This window comes from Loxodonta africana, chromosome 3 (assembly GCF_030014295.1).
Source record: "Loxodonta africana isolate mLoxAfr1 chromosome 3, mLoxAfr1.hap2, whole genome shotgun sequence".
Lineage (NCBI taxonomy): Eukaryota > Metazoa > Chordata > Mammalia > Proboscidea > Elephantidae > Loxodonta > Loxodonta africana.
Window position 1 is genome coordinate 82,855,971 of NC_087344.1, and position 14,234 is coordinate 82,870,204.

Below are 14,234 nucleotides of genomic sequence, written 5' to 3' on the forward strand. Positions count from 1 at the left end.
ATGTAATGCTTAGCATATAATAGGCACTAAAATGTCTTTAATTTAACAAAGTATTTACTGAATTAACTTTCAGTTGTTTATTTGTTTCATTTGTGTTGCATATGTTACACATCTTTTTTTGTACACTTACTATAGCTAAACAAGAGAACAGTCTAGGTGTGAAAAGGTAATGGACTCAGAGTTCTCCTGTGTATGTTTAATCTCTTCAGAATTTTTAGTATTTGTCTATATTGGAGAGCCCTTTTGCCTTTACAGTTTCTACTCTCTCATACTTTTCTTACTTCATGTACTGCAATTCTAATTTATTGCTTCTAAGGTGTTAGTACCCGGTAGTAAAGATGCCTCCCCTCTCCCAGATTCTTTCCTTTGCACCATTTCACCACAGCTAACAGCATTCCTGGCTCTCGTTTGAGATATAGTGGCAGGGGATACACATTTATAGATGATACATGCCCTTATCTGAGTATTATTTTTTGGGATGTAGGTGGAAATTGATGATTGAGCAAATGAATAAGAATTTTAAATTAATACCAAGTGCATATGTCAGGCTGTAGAGTTACTTAAGTGATAAATTAAGTCAACTATGTCTTGAAACCTAAGGTACAGGTCGTATTGCAAAGACACGGTAATGTTTTCTTTCCCTTTATTTACCAGTCTGTTTTTCAAAATAATGCATTGATCTCCTAGCATCCTCCAAAGGTGACTAATGACATTTTTAGTTTTTATCATTGAGAATTCATTTAAATACAGGTAGTCCTTGACATACGACATATTTGAGTAGGACAAATGGCACGTAGGACTATTTTTTTTTTATATATATCATTGTTAGTAATATGTACTGTATACAGTGTTGTAATATGTAATTTGCTGATACCATATCTGTAAGTTTATGTGTAATGCTTCTAACCCTAAAAACAAATAAAGATAGGACTTAGAAATATACTGATAATAAAAGGCAATGATAATGAAAGCAAAAAAAAAAAAAGGAAAGGTTTTTGACCTACATTGGAGTTTTTGGAACAGAACCCTATGCTTAGTTGGGGGACTACCTGTATATGAAGTTTTTCAGTCCATTTCAGTTATTATCCTTGTTGATAGTCAAATTGTTTCATGGTTTTGCCATTGGAATTTTATTTGAATTTGGCTCCTAAATGTGTTTTTATAAATTTATTATGAAATGTCTAGAAAAGTTATGAAATAGTACAAATAACTCTTCCTGTACTTTTCCCCCCCAGAATTCTTCATTGTCAACATTTTACCAAATTTACTTTGTAATTCTCTTGACATGACTATAAGACAGTACCCTAAATAATCTTGGATATAGCTTTGTTGCTTTCTGGCATGAAATTGCTGCAGACTCACCTTATACTTTTCCTGCCTTGGGCTTAGAATCAATGATTTTTTAATGGACTCTTGGTTCCCTTTAGTGGGAAATAGATTTTTTAAAGAAAACTTAATGCATTATTTATGTGCAAAACCAAAAGCCAAACCCATTGCCGTTGAGTCAATTCCGACTCATGGTAAAATATACATAACATAAACAACCATTTAACTACGTATGAGTGTACATTAAGTGGCATTAAGTACGTTCCCAGTGTTGTGTAACCATCACTATTATCTATTTCCAGATCTTTTTTATCATCCCAAATTCTATACGCATTAAAAAATAACTTCCCATTACCTTTCTCTCCCTATCCCCTAGTAACCTGTATTCTACTTTCTGTCTCTATGAATTTGTCTATTCTAGGTACCTCGTGCAAAGAGTCTGAAAGGTTGGTGGTTCGAACCCACGTGTGGGAGAAAGACATGGCACTCTGCTTCTATAAAGATTTACAGCCTGGGAAACCCTATGGGGCCAGTTGTGCCTTGTCCTGTAGAGTCACTATGGGTCAGAATCGACTCAATTGCCATGGTTTTGGGTTTTTTTGTTGTTGTTGGATACCTCATATAAGTGGAATCATAGAATATTTGTCCTTTTGTGTCTGGCTTATTTCAGTTAGCAAAGTGTCTTCAGCGTTCATCTGTTTTGTAGCATGTATCAGAATTTCATTCTTTTTTATGGCGGCATAATATTACATTGTATGAATATGCCATATTTTGTTTATCTGTTCATCTGTTGATGGACATGTGGGTTGTTTCCACCTTTGGGTTATTATGAATAATGCTGCCACGAGTAACGGTGTACAAGTATCTGTTCGAACGTCTACTTTCAGTTCTTTTGGGTATATACCTAAGAGTGGAATTGTGGATCATGAGGTAATTATATTTTTAATTTTTTGAGGAACTGTGTGAAACTTTTCTACAGTGGATACACCATGTTTTATATTCCCACCAGAAATGCAGGAGGGTTGCAGTTTTCTATATCCTTGTCAGCACTTACTGTTTTCCATTTCTTTGACGATAGCCATCTTAGTGTTAGTGGTATTTCATTGTGGTTTTGAGTTTCATTTCCCTGGTAACTAATGATGTTGAGCATCTTTTCATGTGTTCATTGGTCGTTTGTGTATTTTCTTTGGAGAAATGTTTATTCAAGTCCTTTGCTTATTTTTAAAATGGGTTTTTTGTTGTTTTTGAGTTTTAAGAGTTCTTTACATATTCTGGGTATTAAACCCTTGTTGGATACATGGTTACCAAATATTTTCTTGTATTCTGTAGGTTTTCTCTTTGCTTTTTGATAAAAGTTTTTTTATGCACTAAAGTTTTTAGTCTTTGACAAAGTACATTTTAACCGTTTTGTCATTTTGTTGCTCGTGATTTTGGTGTCATGTCTAAGAATCTGTTGTCAAAAACGAGGCCCTGAAGCACTATCCTTATGTTTTCTTCTATAAGTTTTATGGTTTTTAGTTCTTGTTTTTAGATCCTTGATCCATTTTGAGTTAATTTTTGCATAAGGTATGAGGTATGGATCTAAATTCATTCTTTTTCATGTGGAGATCCAGTTGTGCCAGCATCATTTATTGAAGAGACTATTCTTTCCCCATTGGGTGGACATGGAACCTTTGTTGAAAATAACTTGGCAATTAATGTATAGATGTATTTCTAAACTCTTGATGCTCTTCCATTGGCCTATATGTCTATTTTTATACCAGTGCCATACCATATGATTACTATAGTTTTGTAGTGTATTTTCACATCAGGAAATGTAAGTCCTCTTACCTTGTTCTTTTCAAGATTGTTTTGGGTCTCATGGGCTGCTTGCAATTTCATATGAATTTGAGGGTCCCCCCGCCCGTAACATCAGAGTCCCTGGGGGCACAAACGGTTAAGTGCTTAACTACTAGCCAAGAAGTTGGCAGTTTGAACCCACTCAGTGGTGCCTGGTGATCTGCTTCCAAAAGGCCACAGCCTTGAAAACCCTAGGGAACAGTTTTACTCTGCACACATGAGGTCACTATGAGTCTGAATTGACTTGATGGCAGTTAACAACACCAGCACAATAAGATGATGCTGTCATCTGTTAACAGAGAAAATTTTACTTCTTCCTTTGCTTGTTTAATTGCTCTGTCTAGAACTTCCAAAATTGTGTTGAATTTAAGTGGCGAAAGTCTGCATCCTTTTTCCTGATTTTCAGAGAAAAGCATGTCAGTCTTTAACCATTGAGTATGATCTTAGCTGTGGGTTTTTCTTACGTGGCCTTTATCGTGTTGAGAAATTTCCTTGAAGCCATCAACTAATAGGTCCTTGTCAAGCAGGCTGGCGAATTGATGTCAGCCAGACAGACACAGGGTTTAAAGAACAGAAAGGTTTATTCAGTTTGCAGACTGGGAGACAGGCAGGGTATGGTGACCTAAGGCTGCCAGCTCCCTGAACCAGGGCAAATTTGCTCTTTTTATAGGGAGTGACGTACATATGCATGAACAGTGAGGGGAGGATCTTCAGTCTCATATGCATGTGCAGTCTGCATAATTTTAGTGAATGGGTTTTTGCATACCTGTGTACAGCCCAAAGATGCAACGGCTCTCTGCTGCCACCCCAGGAAGGTCATATAGCCGGTAAGTTCGGAGTCAGCGCCTCTGTCTCCTGCCAGGAGAAGAGAAGAAACCTGGAGATTTGGCCAGTCATGGTGAAGTGCTGTAAAAGTTGTAACAAAAATGTAGCAAGAGTAGATTTTTCTCACTACCCGTTTCATCCTTATATGCCTGAGTTTATTAAGTGTTTTAATCCTGAAAATGTGTTGAATTTTGTCAAATGCTTTTCAGCATCAATTGAGATGATAATGTGTTTTTCCCCCCTTCATTTTTTTAATTTATGTGGTGTATTACGCTGATGTTCGTATGTTGAAGCACTGTTGCATTCTCAGGATAAGTCCCGTTTAGTTGTGTAGTATAATCCTTTTAATATGCTGCTACACGTCGTTTTCTAGTATTCCGTTGAGGATTTTCGTGCCTATGTTCATAAAGGATATTGATGTGTAGTTTTGTTGTCATGTCTGTCTAGCTTTGGTGTCAGGATAATGCTGGCCTCTTAGAATGAGTCAGGAAATGTTCCTTCCTCTTCTATTTTTTGGGAAGCATTTAAGAAGGATGGTGTTAGTGCACTCCTCTTTAAATGTTAGATTGACTTCACCGGTGAAACTATCTGGTACTGGGTTTTTCTTTGTTGGAAGATTGTTGATACACTGTTGCAATCTCTTTGTTATAAATCTATTCAGATTTTCTATTCCTGAATCAGTCTTAATAGTTCACGTTCCTAGGAATTTGTCCATTTTCATCTGTTTTATACAATTTGTTGATGTATAGTAGTTCATAGTATTCTCTTGCAATCTTTTATTTCTGATTTTAGTGACTTGAGCTTTTCTTTATAGTTAGCTAATGGTTTGTCAATTTTATTGACCTTTTCAGTGAACTAACTTTTAGTTTCATTGCTTTTTCTCTCTTTCTCTATATTTTGCTTATCTCCACCCTGATCTTCATTATTTGTCTCTTGCTAGATTTGGGTTTAGTTTGCTCTTCCTTTTTTTTTTTTATAGTTCCTTAAGGTGTACTAACAACAGTTGCTGTCAAGTCCTTATCAACTTAGAGTAACTCCATGTGGGCAGAGTAGAACTGCACTCAGGCTTTTTAATCTTTCTTCTTAGGTGTCTCTGGATGGGTTTGAACTGGTAACCTTTCAGATAGTAGTTAAGTGCTTAATCCTTAAACTTTATTGTTAAGTTATTGATTTGAGATTTTTTTTCCCCAATGTAGGTGTTTACAGCTATAAATTTCCCTCTTATTACTGCTTTTGCTGCATTTTGGTATGTTGTGTTTTTGTTTTTGTCTCAAGATGTTTTGTAGTTTCCTGTTTGATTTGTTTGACCCATTGGTTGTTTAAGAATGTGTTGTTACACATGTTTATCTTCTAGTTTTCCTTGTTATTGGTTTCTAGTTTCATTCCATTGTGTTTGGAATTGATACTTTGTATTATTGCAGGCTTTTAAAGTTTATTAAGACTTGCTTTATGACCTAATATATCTTATACTGGAGAGTATTGCAGGTGTACTTGAGAAGAATGTGTATTCTGTTGTTGGGTGGAGTGTTCTGTATATGTCTGTTAAGTCTAATTGATTTCTAGTGTTGCTCAGTTTTTATCCTTCCTTATTGATCTTCCTTATGGTTGTTTTATCCATTATGAAAGTGGGTTATTGAAGTCTCCGGCTATATTTTCCTTTTCAATTCTGTTTGTTTTTGCTTCATATGTTTTGGGTCTTTGTTGTTAGATGCATATATATGTTTATAATAGTTTTATCTTCTTGCTAGGTAAAACCTTTTATGAATATGTAATGTCCTTTGTCTCCTGTAATGTATTTTGGCTTAAAGTCTATTTTGTTTGATAATAATATAAACAACCCAACTCTTTTTTGGTTACAATTTGCATGGAATCTTTTTGTATCCTTTTACTTTCAACTTCTTTGTGTCTTGTTGACTAAAGTAACTCAGGTAAGGCTCTTGTAGATAGCATATAGATAAAACCAAAAAAGCAACCCCACTGCTGGAGAGTCGATTCCGACTCATAGCAACCCTACAGGACAGAGTAGAACTGCCCCATAGAGTTTCCAAGGAACGCCTGGTGGATTTGAACCGCCAGCTTCTTGGTTAGCAGCCGTAGTACTTAACCACTACGCCACCAGGGTTTCCAAGCATATAGATAGATTGTGGTTTTTCATGCATTCGGCCACTCTCTGCTTTTTGATTGCTGCATTTAACCATTTATATTTAAGTAATACTGATAAGGAAGGACTGCTACCATTTTGATATGTATTTGATGTGTTTGTGTGCCATTTTTATTGATTTTTTTTTTTAGTAGTGAACCATTTTGATTCCCTTCTCCTTTTTGTGTGTATTTTTTAGATTTTTTTGTCATTAACATAAATGTTATATTTACTATCTTAATTTATATCAACCCAGTTTGAATAATGCCAGCTTTAGTTGCAATGGTACACATACGCTCTACCAGTACCAGTTGCTGTCGAATTGGCGACCCCATGTGTGTCAGTAAAACTGCTCTGTAGAGTTTTCAGTGGCTGATTTTTCAGAAGCAGGTTGCCAGACCCGTCTTAAAAGGCACCTTTGGATGGGCACAAGCTTTTAGTTAGCAGCAAAGCACATTAACTGTTTGCACCACCCAGGGACTTCTACATACACTGCCCCTATACGTTTTCACCCCTCTTTATATTGTTATAGTCACAGATCACGTTTGTAATACTGTGTCTGTTAACAGATTTGCAATAGCTGTTTTATATGCATTTTGCCTTTTAAATCATACATAGTAAGAGTTACAAATCACAAATACATTAGCACTGGCTTTTATATTTAGTTACCTTTACCAGTGTTCTTTATTTCTCACAGCTTCCAGTTACTGTCTTGTGTCTTTTATTTCAGCCTTAAGGATACCCATTAATATGTCTTGTAGGTCAGGTCTGTACTGATAATGAACTCTCAGCTATTGTTTACTTAGGAGTCTTTATTTTGCCATCATTTTTGAAGGATAGTTTTGCCAGATACAGAATTCTTGGTTGACAGTTTTCCCCCTTTTTAGTTCTTTAAAAATGCTGTCCCACTCCCTCCTGGCCTTTATGGCTTCTGATGACAAATCAGCTGTTAATCTAATTGAGGATCGCTTGTACATGATGCACTGCTTCTCTCTTGTTATTCTCAAGGTTCTGTCTTTAGGTATTGACAGTTTACCTATATATGTCTTTTTGTGGGTCTTTGTGAGTTTATCCTGCTTGGAGTTCATCAGACTTGGGACATTTTCAGCCATTATAGCTTAAAAAAATTTTTTCCTAAAACCCCTTTCTCTTTTCTTCCTCTGAGACTCTGATGCATTAGTTGGTGTGCTTGATGGTGTCCCACAGGTCTTTCAGTCTCTGTTCATTAATCTTCATTATTCTTTGTGCTTTTTGGACAGTAATTTCCGTTATCTTAAATTCAGGTTCACTGATCGTTCTGGCTGCTCTAATTTTCTGTTGAAACCCTTACGAATTTTTCATTTCACTCACTGTATTTTTGACCCTCAGAATTTTCTGTTTGGTTCCTTTTTATAATTTAAATGATGTTCTCATTTTATTCATGTGTTTTCTTAATTTCCTGTAGTTTTTCATTCGTGGTTTCCTTTAGCTCATTAAGCGTATTTAAGATAGTTGATTTAATGTCTTTGACTAGTAATTCCAATGTGTGGTGGGCTTCCTCAGGGATTGTTTCTGTCAAGTTGTGTGTGTCTGTGTGCATGGGCTATACTTCTCTGTTTCTTACTATGTTTTGTAATTTTTTTGTTGTTGAGAACCCAGCATTCTGGATATGATGTGGTAACTCTGAAAAGCAGATTTTCCTACTCTGGGATTGCTGTTGTTACTTGAAAGCTTCAGTCATCTGCTTAGTGACTTTTCCCAAACAATATGTGCAGAGTGTATACTCCAGTTGTGTGTGGTCATTGAGTTCCCTTCTTACACACATGCAAACATGTATAGGCCCTTAAAGCTGATGCAAGAGGGCCATAGCCAGATGGCCAAAACCATGGCAGTTTTCTGAAGTGGTCCCTTAGGGCACCATCAGGCTTAACCAACTGTGCAGACAGTGCAACCAGACAGCAGCTCTAGGAATGGGGCAGCTATCCCCACTACTGGGCAGGGCTTAGGGATGCGGGATGGTTTTGTTTGTACATGCGCCTTGCCTAGGAAAGATCAGCAGCCTTATTTATTTATTTATTTATTTTATCAACCACTGCCCTGGTTGATATATGTTAGATCAGGTTCCAGAGTTCCAAAATAGTTTATTCCAATTACTCTGTCCAATTAAATTGTTTTGGTGGAGGCACCAACCTCTAGTATATCTAATTCTGACATTTTGAGAGGGAAATGGATTTTCCAGAGCACAGTCTGGGTGCTCGAATGTTCATTTCTTTTGGGTTGATCATTATTTCTAGACGTTTTCAGTAGACACAGCTCTGAAATGTGTTAAAGATATTTACTAGGAACTTTAAAAAAAGAATGTTCAGGGAAACTGTCCCTCTCATTTTGTTTAAAATTTTTTGATAAATATAAATCTTGTAAACAGTTTTGTAGAATGTGAGATTGCATTATAGCAAAAATACATAATTCTCTTGCATCTGATTGTAAACGCAGAAAGCTAGGATGTGACTGTCTTGTTCATTGTAATATACGCTTCTAGCAATTATATGTTTAACAGATATTTGAATGAGTGAGGATTAAACTTGGTAATATAAATAAATCTTAGTCATACTTGGGCTATACTGAGTGTTTAGTAAATGGTAGGTTTTTTTAAATGGCTTTTTTTATATATTTAACTTTTTTATTTGCTAGGCTTAAAATATCTTCCATTTTGACTTTTTTTCTTCTCTTTTTTTCCTTAAATTTTCATTACAGAATTGAGGAAGATGCTCCAGCTCCTTCGACCTCTGCAGATAAAGTAGAGAGGTAAGATCGTTTACATGGAGCAATTCATATCTGAAACATAAATTAAAAACTGTATAACTTGAGGACTATTAGGTTCATTATTTTTAATAGGTAATAAACTGGACATTAAGGTACTTGTCTGTGATTTGAAGTGTAGAATCCTGATAAAAATGTATCCAGGTTTTGTTTTTATTTTTTGCATTTAATTAGAATTGAAAGTTTTCTAGTAATGCTGCTTGCTGAGTACACCACATGCCAGACAAATGTTTACCTATTCTTGCTTTGTATACTTCTCATTTGAATCTCTATTTCGTAAGGTTGCCATTTTCAATTTTGTGACCATTTTAGTTCCTAAGTTTTATACCAAACTGACATCTGTTTCCATGTAACTTTTCGATCTTGGTGTGACCATATGGTTCTTAACTAGGGATAAGCATAATAATGAGTAAAAAGCTCATCCAAGAGAATGAGTTGCATTCTTGGAGATTCTGTTTTTTAAGCTTGAGGTATGGTTCAGGTTTGTGTTTTGGAAAAGCTTTCTTATGATTCTTAAGCTCACTTGGGTTGCGAATCATTGTTCCAGATTCTGTTTGATCCTTCTGCGGAGTGTCCTACATCTGTTTTCTAAGTGGCCTTAAGTGTTGCTTTATTTGGATGTTTTTCATGATGTCTTAAATCCCCTTGTCATCTTGATTATTTTAAAATGTGTCTTCTAGAAATAATATACCTAATGATTTGTGAGTCAGGCTTGTTTTTTGAGTAGAATAAGTACTCTAGATTAGTCCTACACATATATACTTTAGTATATCTCAAGGTTACACCTAGTCTATTTTAGAGGGTTACTCATAGATTATACCATAGTGTTTAAATTTCTGGACTGAATATAAGGCATAAATGTAGGTAGGCTACCAGACCCTCACAACACAGTGTTGTTATGTAGTTATCAGTATTATAAACAATGATTTTTAGAGAAGCATGGTATTCTAAGAGGAACATGAAGGATCGTTGGAAAAAGCATATACTATAAAGCATACTAAAAAGCATCACTATAAATTCATATTCACTACCATCAAGTAAGTTTTTAGTACTGCCTAGCAGTCTTACCACATTTCCCTGGTCAAGTCATTTTCCCATTCTCCCGTGCAACTTTTCCATTACATTTTCTTCTAAAACATTTAACACCATCTCTCCTGTTGGTCTTACTTGATGATTTTACTTTGTTTTAGTTCAGTGAAGTGAACAAATAGGTAGAGAAATTTTGTAACATCCCCACCATAAGTGTATACCCATATATTCTCTCTTTTGGGATGTCTGTTCATGCTTACTCAGCAGTTCTCAAAGTGTAGCTTGGATATCCTTGGGGTCATTGAGACCCTGTCAGAAGTTCTGTGAGTTCACAAGGCTTTCTTAATAAGACGATTTGTTTCCTTCACTGTGCTGACATTGAAAATAACAGTGCAAAAACCAACGGTTGGTAAACCTGCTGGCCTTTTACCATAAATCATGACAGTTATACCATACAAACTGCTAGTAATCATTGTGTTCTACCACTCACCTGCAATAAAAAATTACCAGTCTTACTTAGGAATGTCTGTAATGAAATAATATAAAGCGATGTATTAAATCTCAGTCCTTGACTACATGGCTTTTTAATAATCTGTGTGACTGGTGAACTGAGTTCCTTTATGTGGCCTTTTGCCTTGGTTCTTGGAAAACAACTTGAGAGATTTTTCCTCTAAGCCTTGAGGTGTTACCTTTATCCTAGTTTTCTGCCCCAGAGAGTTTGTTACCTTTATCTGGGTTGATTGACATTTCTTCTGTAAGTTGTGAACAACTTGATTGATACTTTTTGGCTGGCCCTGGGCTGCAGCCTCCTGTGATTTATTTTACATACCTGGCAGGGATTGGTAAATATGCTATGCAAATGAAGTGATCACACCCTATGAGGTGATTGCTCAGTTTGCTATGCAGATGAAGTAACTGTGGCTTACTGAGGGTATTGGTCCTTTTATGGCCCTGCTGGGGGGGAAGGCCATGGCTTGAAATGATAAGAAGTTTGCTTACACAGTGAAACCTGTGAGAGCCAGAACTGGCTGGGACTGCCTTGTTTTTCTGGGTTTTGCAAGTTTTCTGCCTTTGACACGGGATGTAGTCTTTACCACTTTTTGGTTGCTTGTTTTAGTGGAAAATATTTGAGTTTTTCTTCTTTGACAGGTTTCTGCCATATACAGATGCCCGCTCTCACAGGTTTTACAGTATAAGCGGCCGTTCCCACAGAGGTTTCAGAAAGGCAAGAGAGGCGAGAAGAGAGAAGAATCAGAGAGGATGTGAGGAACCTCCTAAAAGAGCTGTAATACAGGTTAAGGGGTCTAACACTGAAGATGGTGAGAGGCTTGGAAGAGGCCGCGCTGCAGAGCCAGTGGCAACAGACCCAGAAGGAGCCATGCAGCAGAGTTAGTGAAGGCAGAAACCTGCTGCTAGGAATGCAGCTAAGAAAGTTGAATAAAGCTGCTACACTGGTTATTAGCTGGGTCATTTAGCAGCAGAGAGGTCTGCACGACTGAAAGGAGGCGTACAGGGCCAAGAGGCCTGTCCTGAGGGTGCTGAGAGGACTTCATGGCTGAGGGGGGCATGCACAGCAGAGAGAAGGGCCTGCTCACTTGTCCAGCCGAGAGGAGCTGAGAGAGCTGTCCTGCACTGAAGAAGGGAGGAGTATGCTCCCCACTTAGGGGTGGGGCTTCCAGATTGTGTCTACATGCTTCCTCATCCTGATTTGTAGCCTACTGATCCTGATCCTGAGTTGTACTCTGTTACTTCCTTAAAACCACTTAATTTTAAGTATGGCTTGTGAGTTCTCTGTGGCCATTGCAATGAATTGAACCCAGCAGAGAAGTGTAGAGAGTGTTGTGTGGGTGGGGATGGTGGTTGATGTTAGAAATGGTAAAGAAGTAGGTATGTCTGACCTTCACCTCATAGGAATCAGCTTTGGGCCGATGATCTTGATTCCCCTGAAGTTAGAGATTCTCACACTGCCATTACTATTACCACGTTCAGTGACAGAATGGAAAGTATGGATTAAGCACTTCTGTATGCTGAACTAGGTATGTGATGGTTGTCTTGAGGAAAAGTAGCTGAGTAAGAGTTGAAGTAGTCACTTTTTTCATGGAACTTCGATTTTACTTGGAAGAATGACCACCAAACTATAGTTATTCAGACTTGAGTATTTGGCAGACATTTTCTCCAAAATGGGTAAAATGAGCTTGTCTTTTTTTTTTTTTAATAATTTTTATTGTGCTTTAAGTGAAAGTTTACAATCAAGTCAGTGTGTTACGCATAAGCTTATATACACCTTACTCCATACTCCCACTTACTCTCCCCGTAATGAGTCAGCCCGCTCCCTCCTTTCAGTCTCTCCTTTCGTGACAGTTTTGCCAGTTTCTAACCACCTCTACCCTCCCATCTCCCCTCCGGACAGAAGATGCCAACACAGTCTCAAGTGTCCACCTGATACAAGTAGCTCACTCTTCATCAGCATCTCTCTCCAACCCATTGCCCAGTCCCTTCCATGTCTGATGAGTAGTCTTCGGGAATGGTTCCTGTCCTGTGCCAACAGAAGGTTTGGGGACCATGACCGCTGGATTCTTCTAGTCTCAGCCAGACCATTAAGTCTGGTCTTTTTATGAGAATTTGAGGTCTGCATCCCACTGATCTCCTGCTCCCTCAGGGGTTCTCTGTTGTGCTCCCTGTCAGGGCAGTCATCGGTTGTGGCCGGGCACCATCTAGTTTTTCTGGTCTCAGGATGATGTAAGTCTCTGGTTCATGTGGCCCTTTCTGTCTCTTGGGCTCATAGTTATCGTGTGACCTTGGTGTTCTTCATTCTCCTTTGATCCAGGTGGGTTGAGACCAATTGATGCATCTTAGATGGCCGCTTGTTAGCATTTAAGACCCCAGACGCCACAATTCAAAGTGGGATGCAGAATGTTTTCATAACAGAATTATTTTGCCAATTGACTTAGAAGTCCCCTTAAGCCATAGTCCCCAAGCCCCCGCCCTTGCTCCACTGACCTTCGAAGCATTCAGTTTATCCCGGAAACTTCTTTGCTTTTGGTCCAGTCCAATTGAGCTGATCTTCCGTGTATTGAGTATTGTCCTTCCCTTCACCTAAAGTAGTTCTTATCTACTAACTAATCAGTAAATAACCCTCTCCCACCCTCCCTCCCTCCCCGCCTCATAACCATAAAAGTATGTGTTCTCAGTCTATAGTATTTTTCAAGATCTTATAATAATGGTCTTATACAATATTTGTCCTTTTGCATCTGATGAGCTTGTCTTTTTAAGGACAATAACTAATAGTATTTGTTGCCAGTGATAAAATTTGAACTTTTAAGCAAAAGTTAAGATTTCGGAAAAGTTGTGTTGATCACTGGGAGCTTGACAGTGTCCTAATACTTAAGACTCTTCTGATGAAACTGGTGATTTTCATGTGATTTTTTGGATATAAGCAGGTTTGTCAACATATGGAAGATTGTATAAATGAGTGAACCAGTATTTTCTAAATGACCGTTGGAGGTTTTACTATTCAGGAACAGAAAATCCATTCAGAGGCAAGGCAGATGGATGATTTTTAATGTTACCAACAGTACCAAGAATGAACCTGTTGTTTCATATTCCACATACTACCTCTTGTCGAGTTTTGGTGTAGTGTCAAAGAATACACTCCGTTATCTGAAAAGGTTATTCAGATATTCCCTTTGCCAAATACATGTCTGTATGAGGTCAGATATTTTTATATTTCAATGAAAACAACATATCACAGTGGATTGAATGCAGAAAAGCAGATGTGAAAATTCAGCTGTCTTCTGTTAAAGCCAGACATCGAAAAGATTTGCAAAAATGTGCCACTCTTCTCACTAAATTCCATCTGTTCTGAAAATTACTTTTCATAAAAACATCATGTTAACATGTTTGTCGACTTGTGTCTCAAAAAGATAATTCTACATCCCCAGTACCTGTGAATGTGACCTTATTTGGAAATAACATATTTGTAGATACAATAGTGAACATGAAGTCATACTGGAGTAGGGTGGGCCCTAGTCCAATATGATTGGCGTCCTTATAAAAAGAAGAGACACAGAAGGCAGAAGGCCACGTGAAGATGGAAACAAGAGACTTCAGTTAAGCTGCCCCCAGCCAAGGAACATCTGGGGCTACCATAAGCTGGAAGAGACAAATTATGTATAGGGCATGGCCCTTCTGACACTGTGAATTCAGACTTCTAGCCACCAGAGCTGTGAGAATAAGTTCTGTTGTTTTAAGCCACTCAGCTTATGGTACTTTGTTA

At 37.6% G+C, this 14,234-nt stretch overlaps 1 protein-coding gene across 5 annotated transcripts in view; it reads left to right on the forward strand.

Annotated features, from left to right (window-relative positions):
* NASP (nuclear autoantigenic sperm protein) overlaps positions 1-14,234 on the forward strand; it is a 66,695-nt gene that overhangs the window by 23,757 nt on the left and 28,704 nt on the right. For 4 of the 5 annotated variants that reach the window (XR_010321386.1, XM_003415361.4, XM_010595319.3 and 1 more), the window contains exons 2-3: positions 3,836-3,992; positions 8,864-8,914. Coding sequence is in view for 4 of the 5 variants with exons in the window: in XM_003415361.4 (XP_003415409.2) it covers positions 3,916-3,992; positions 8,864-8,914 (128 nt within the window). In the remaining variant the exon portion in view is untranslated. The remainder of the gene's footprint in view (positions 1-3,835; positions 3,993-8,863; positions 8,915-14,234) is intronic. The other variant, XM_010595318.3, reaches the window with a different exon arrangement.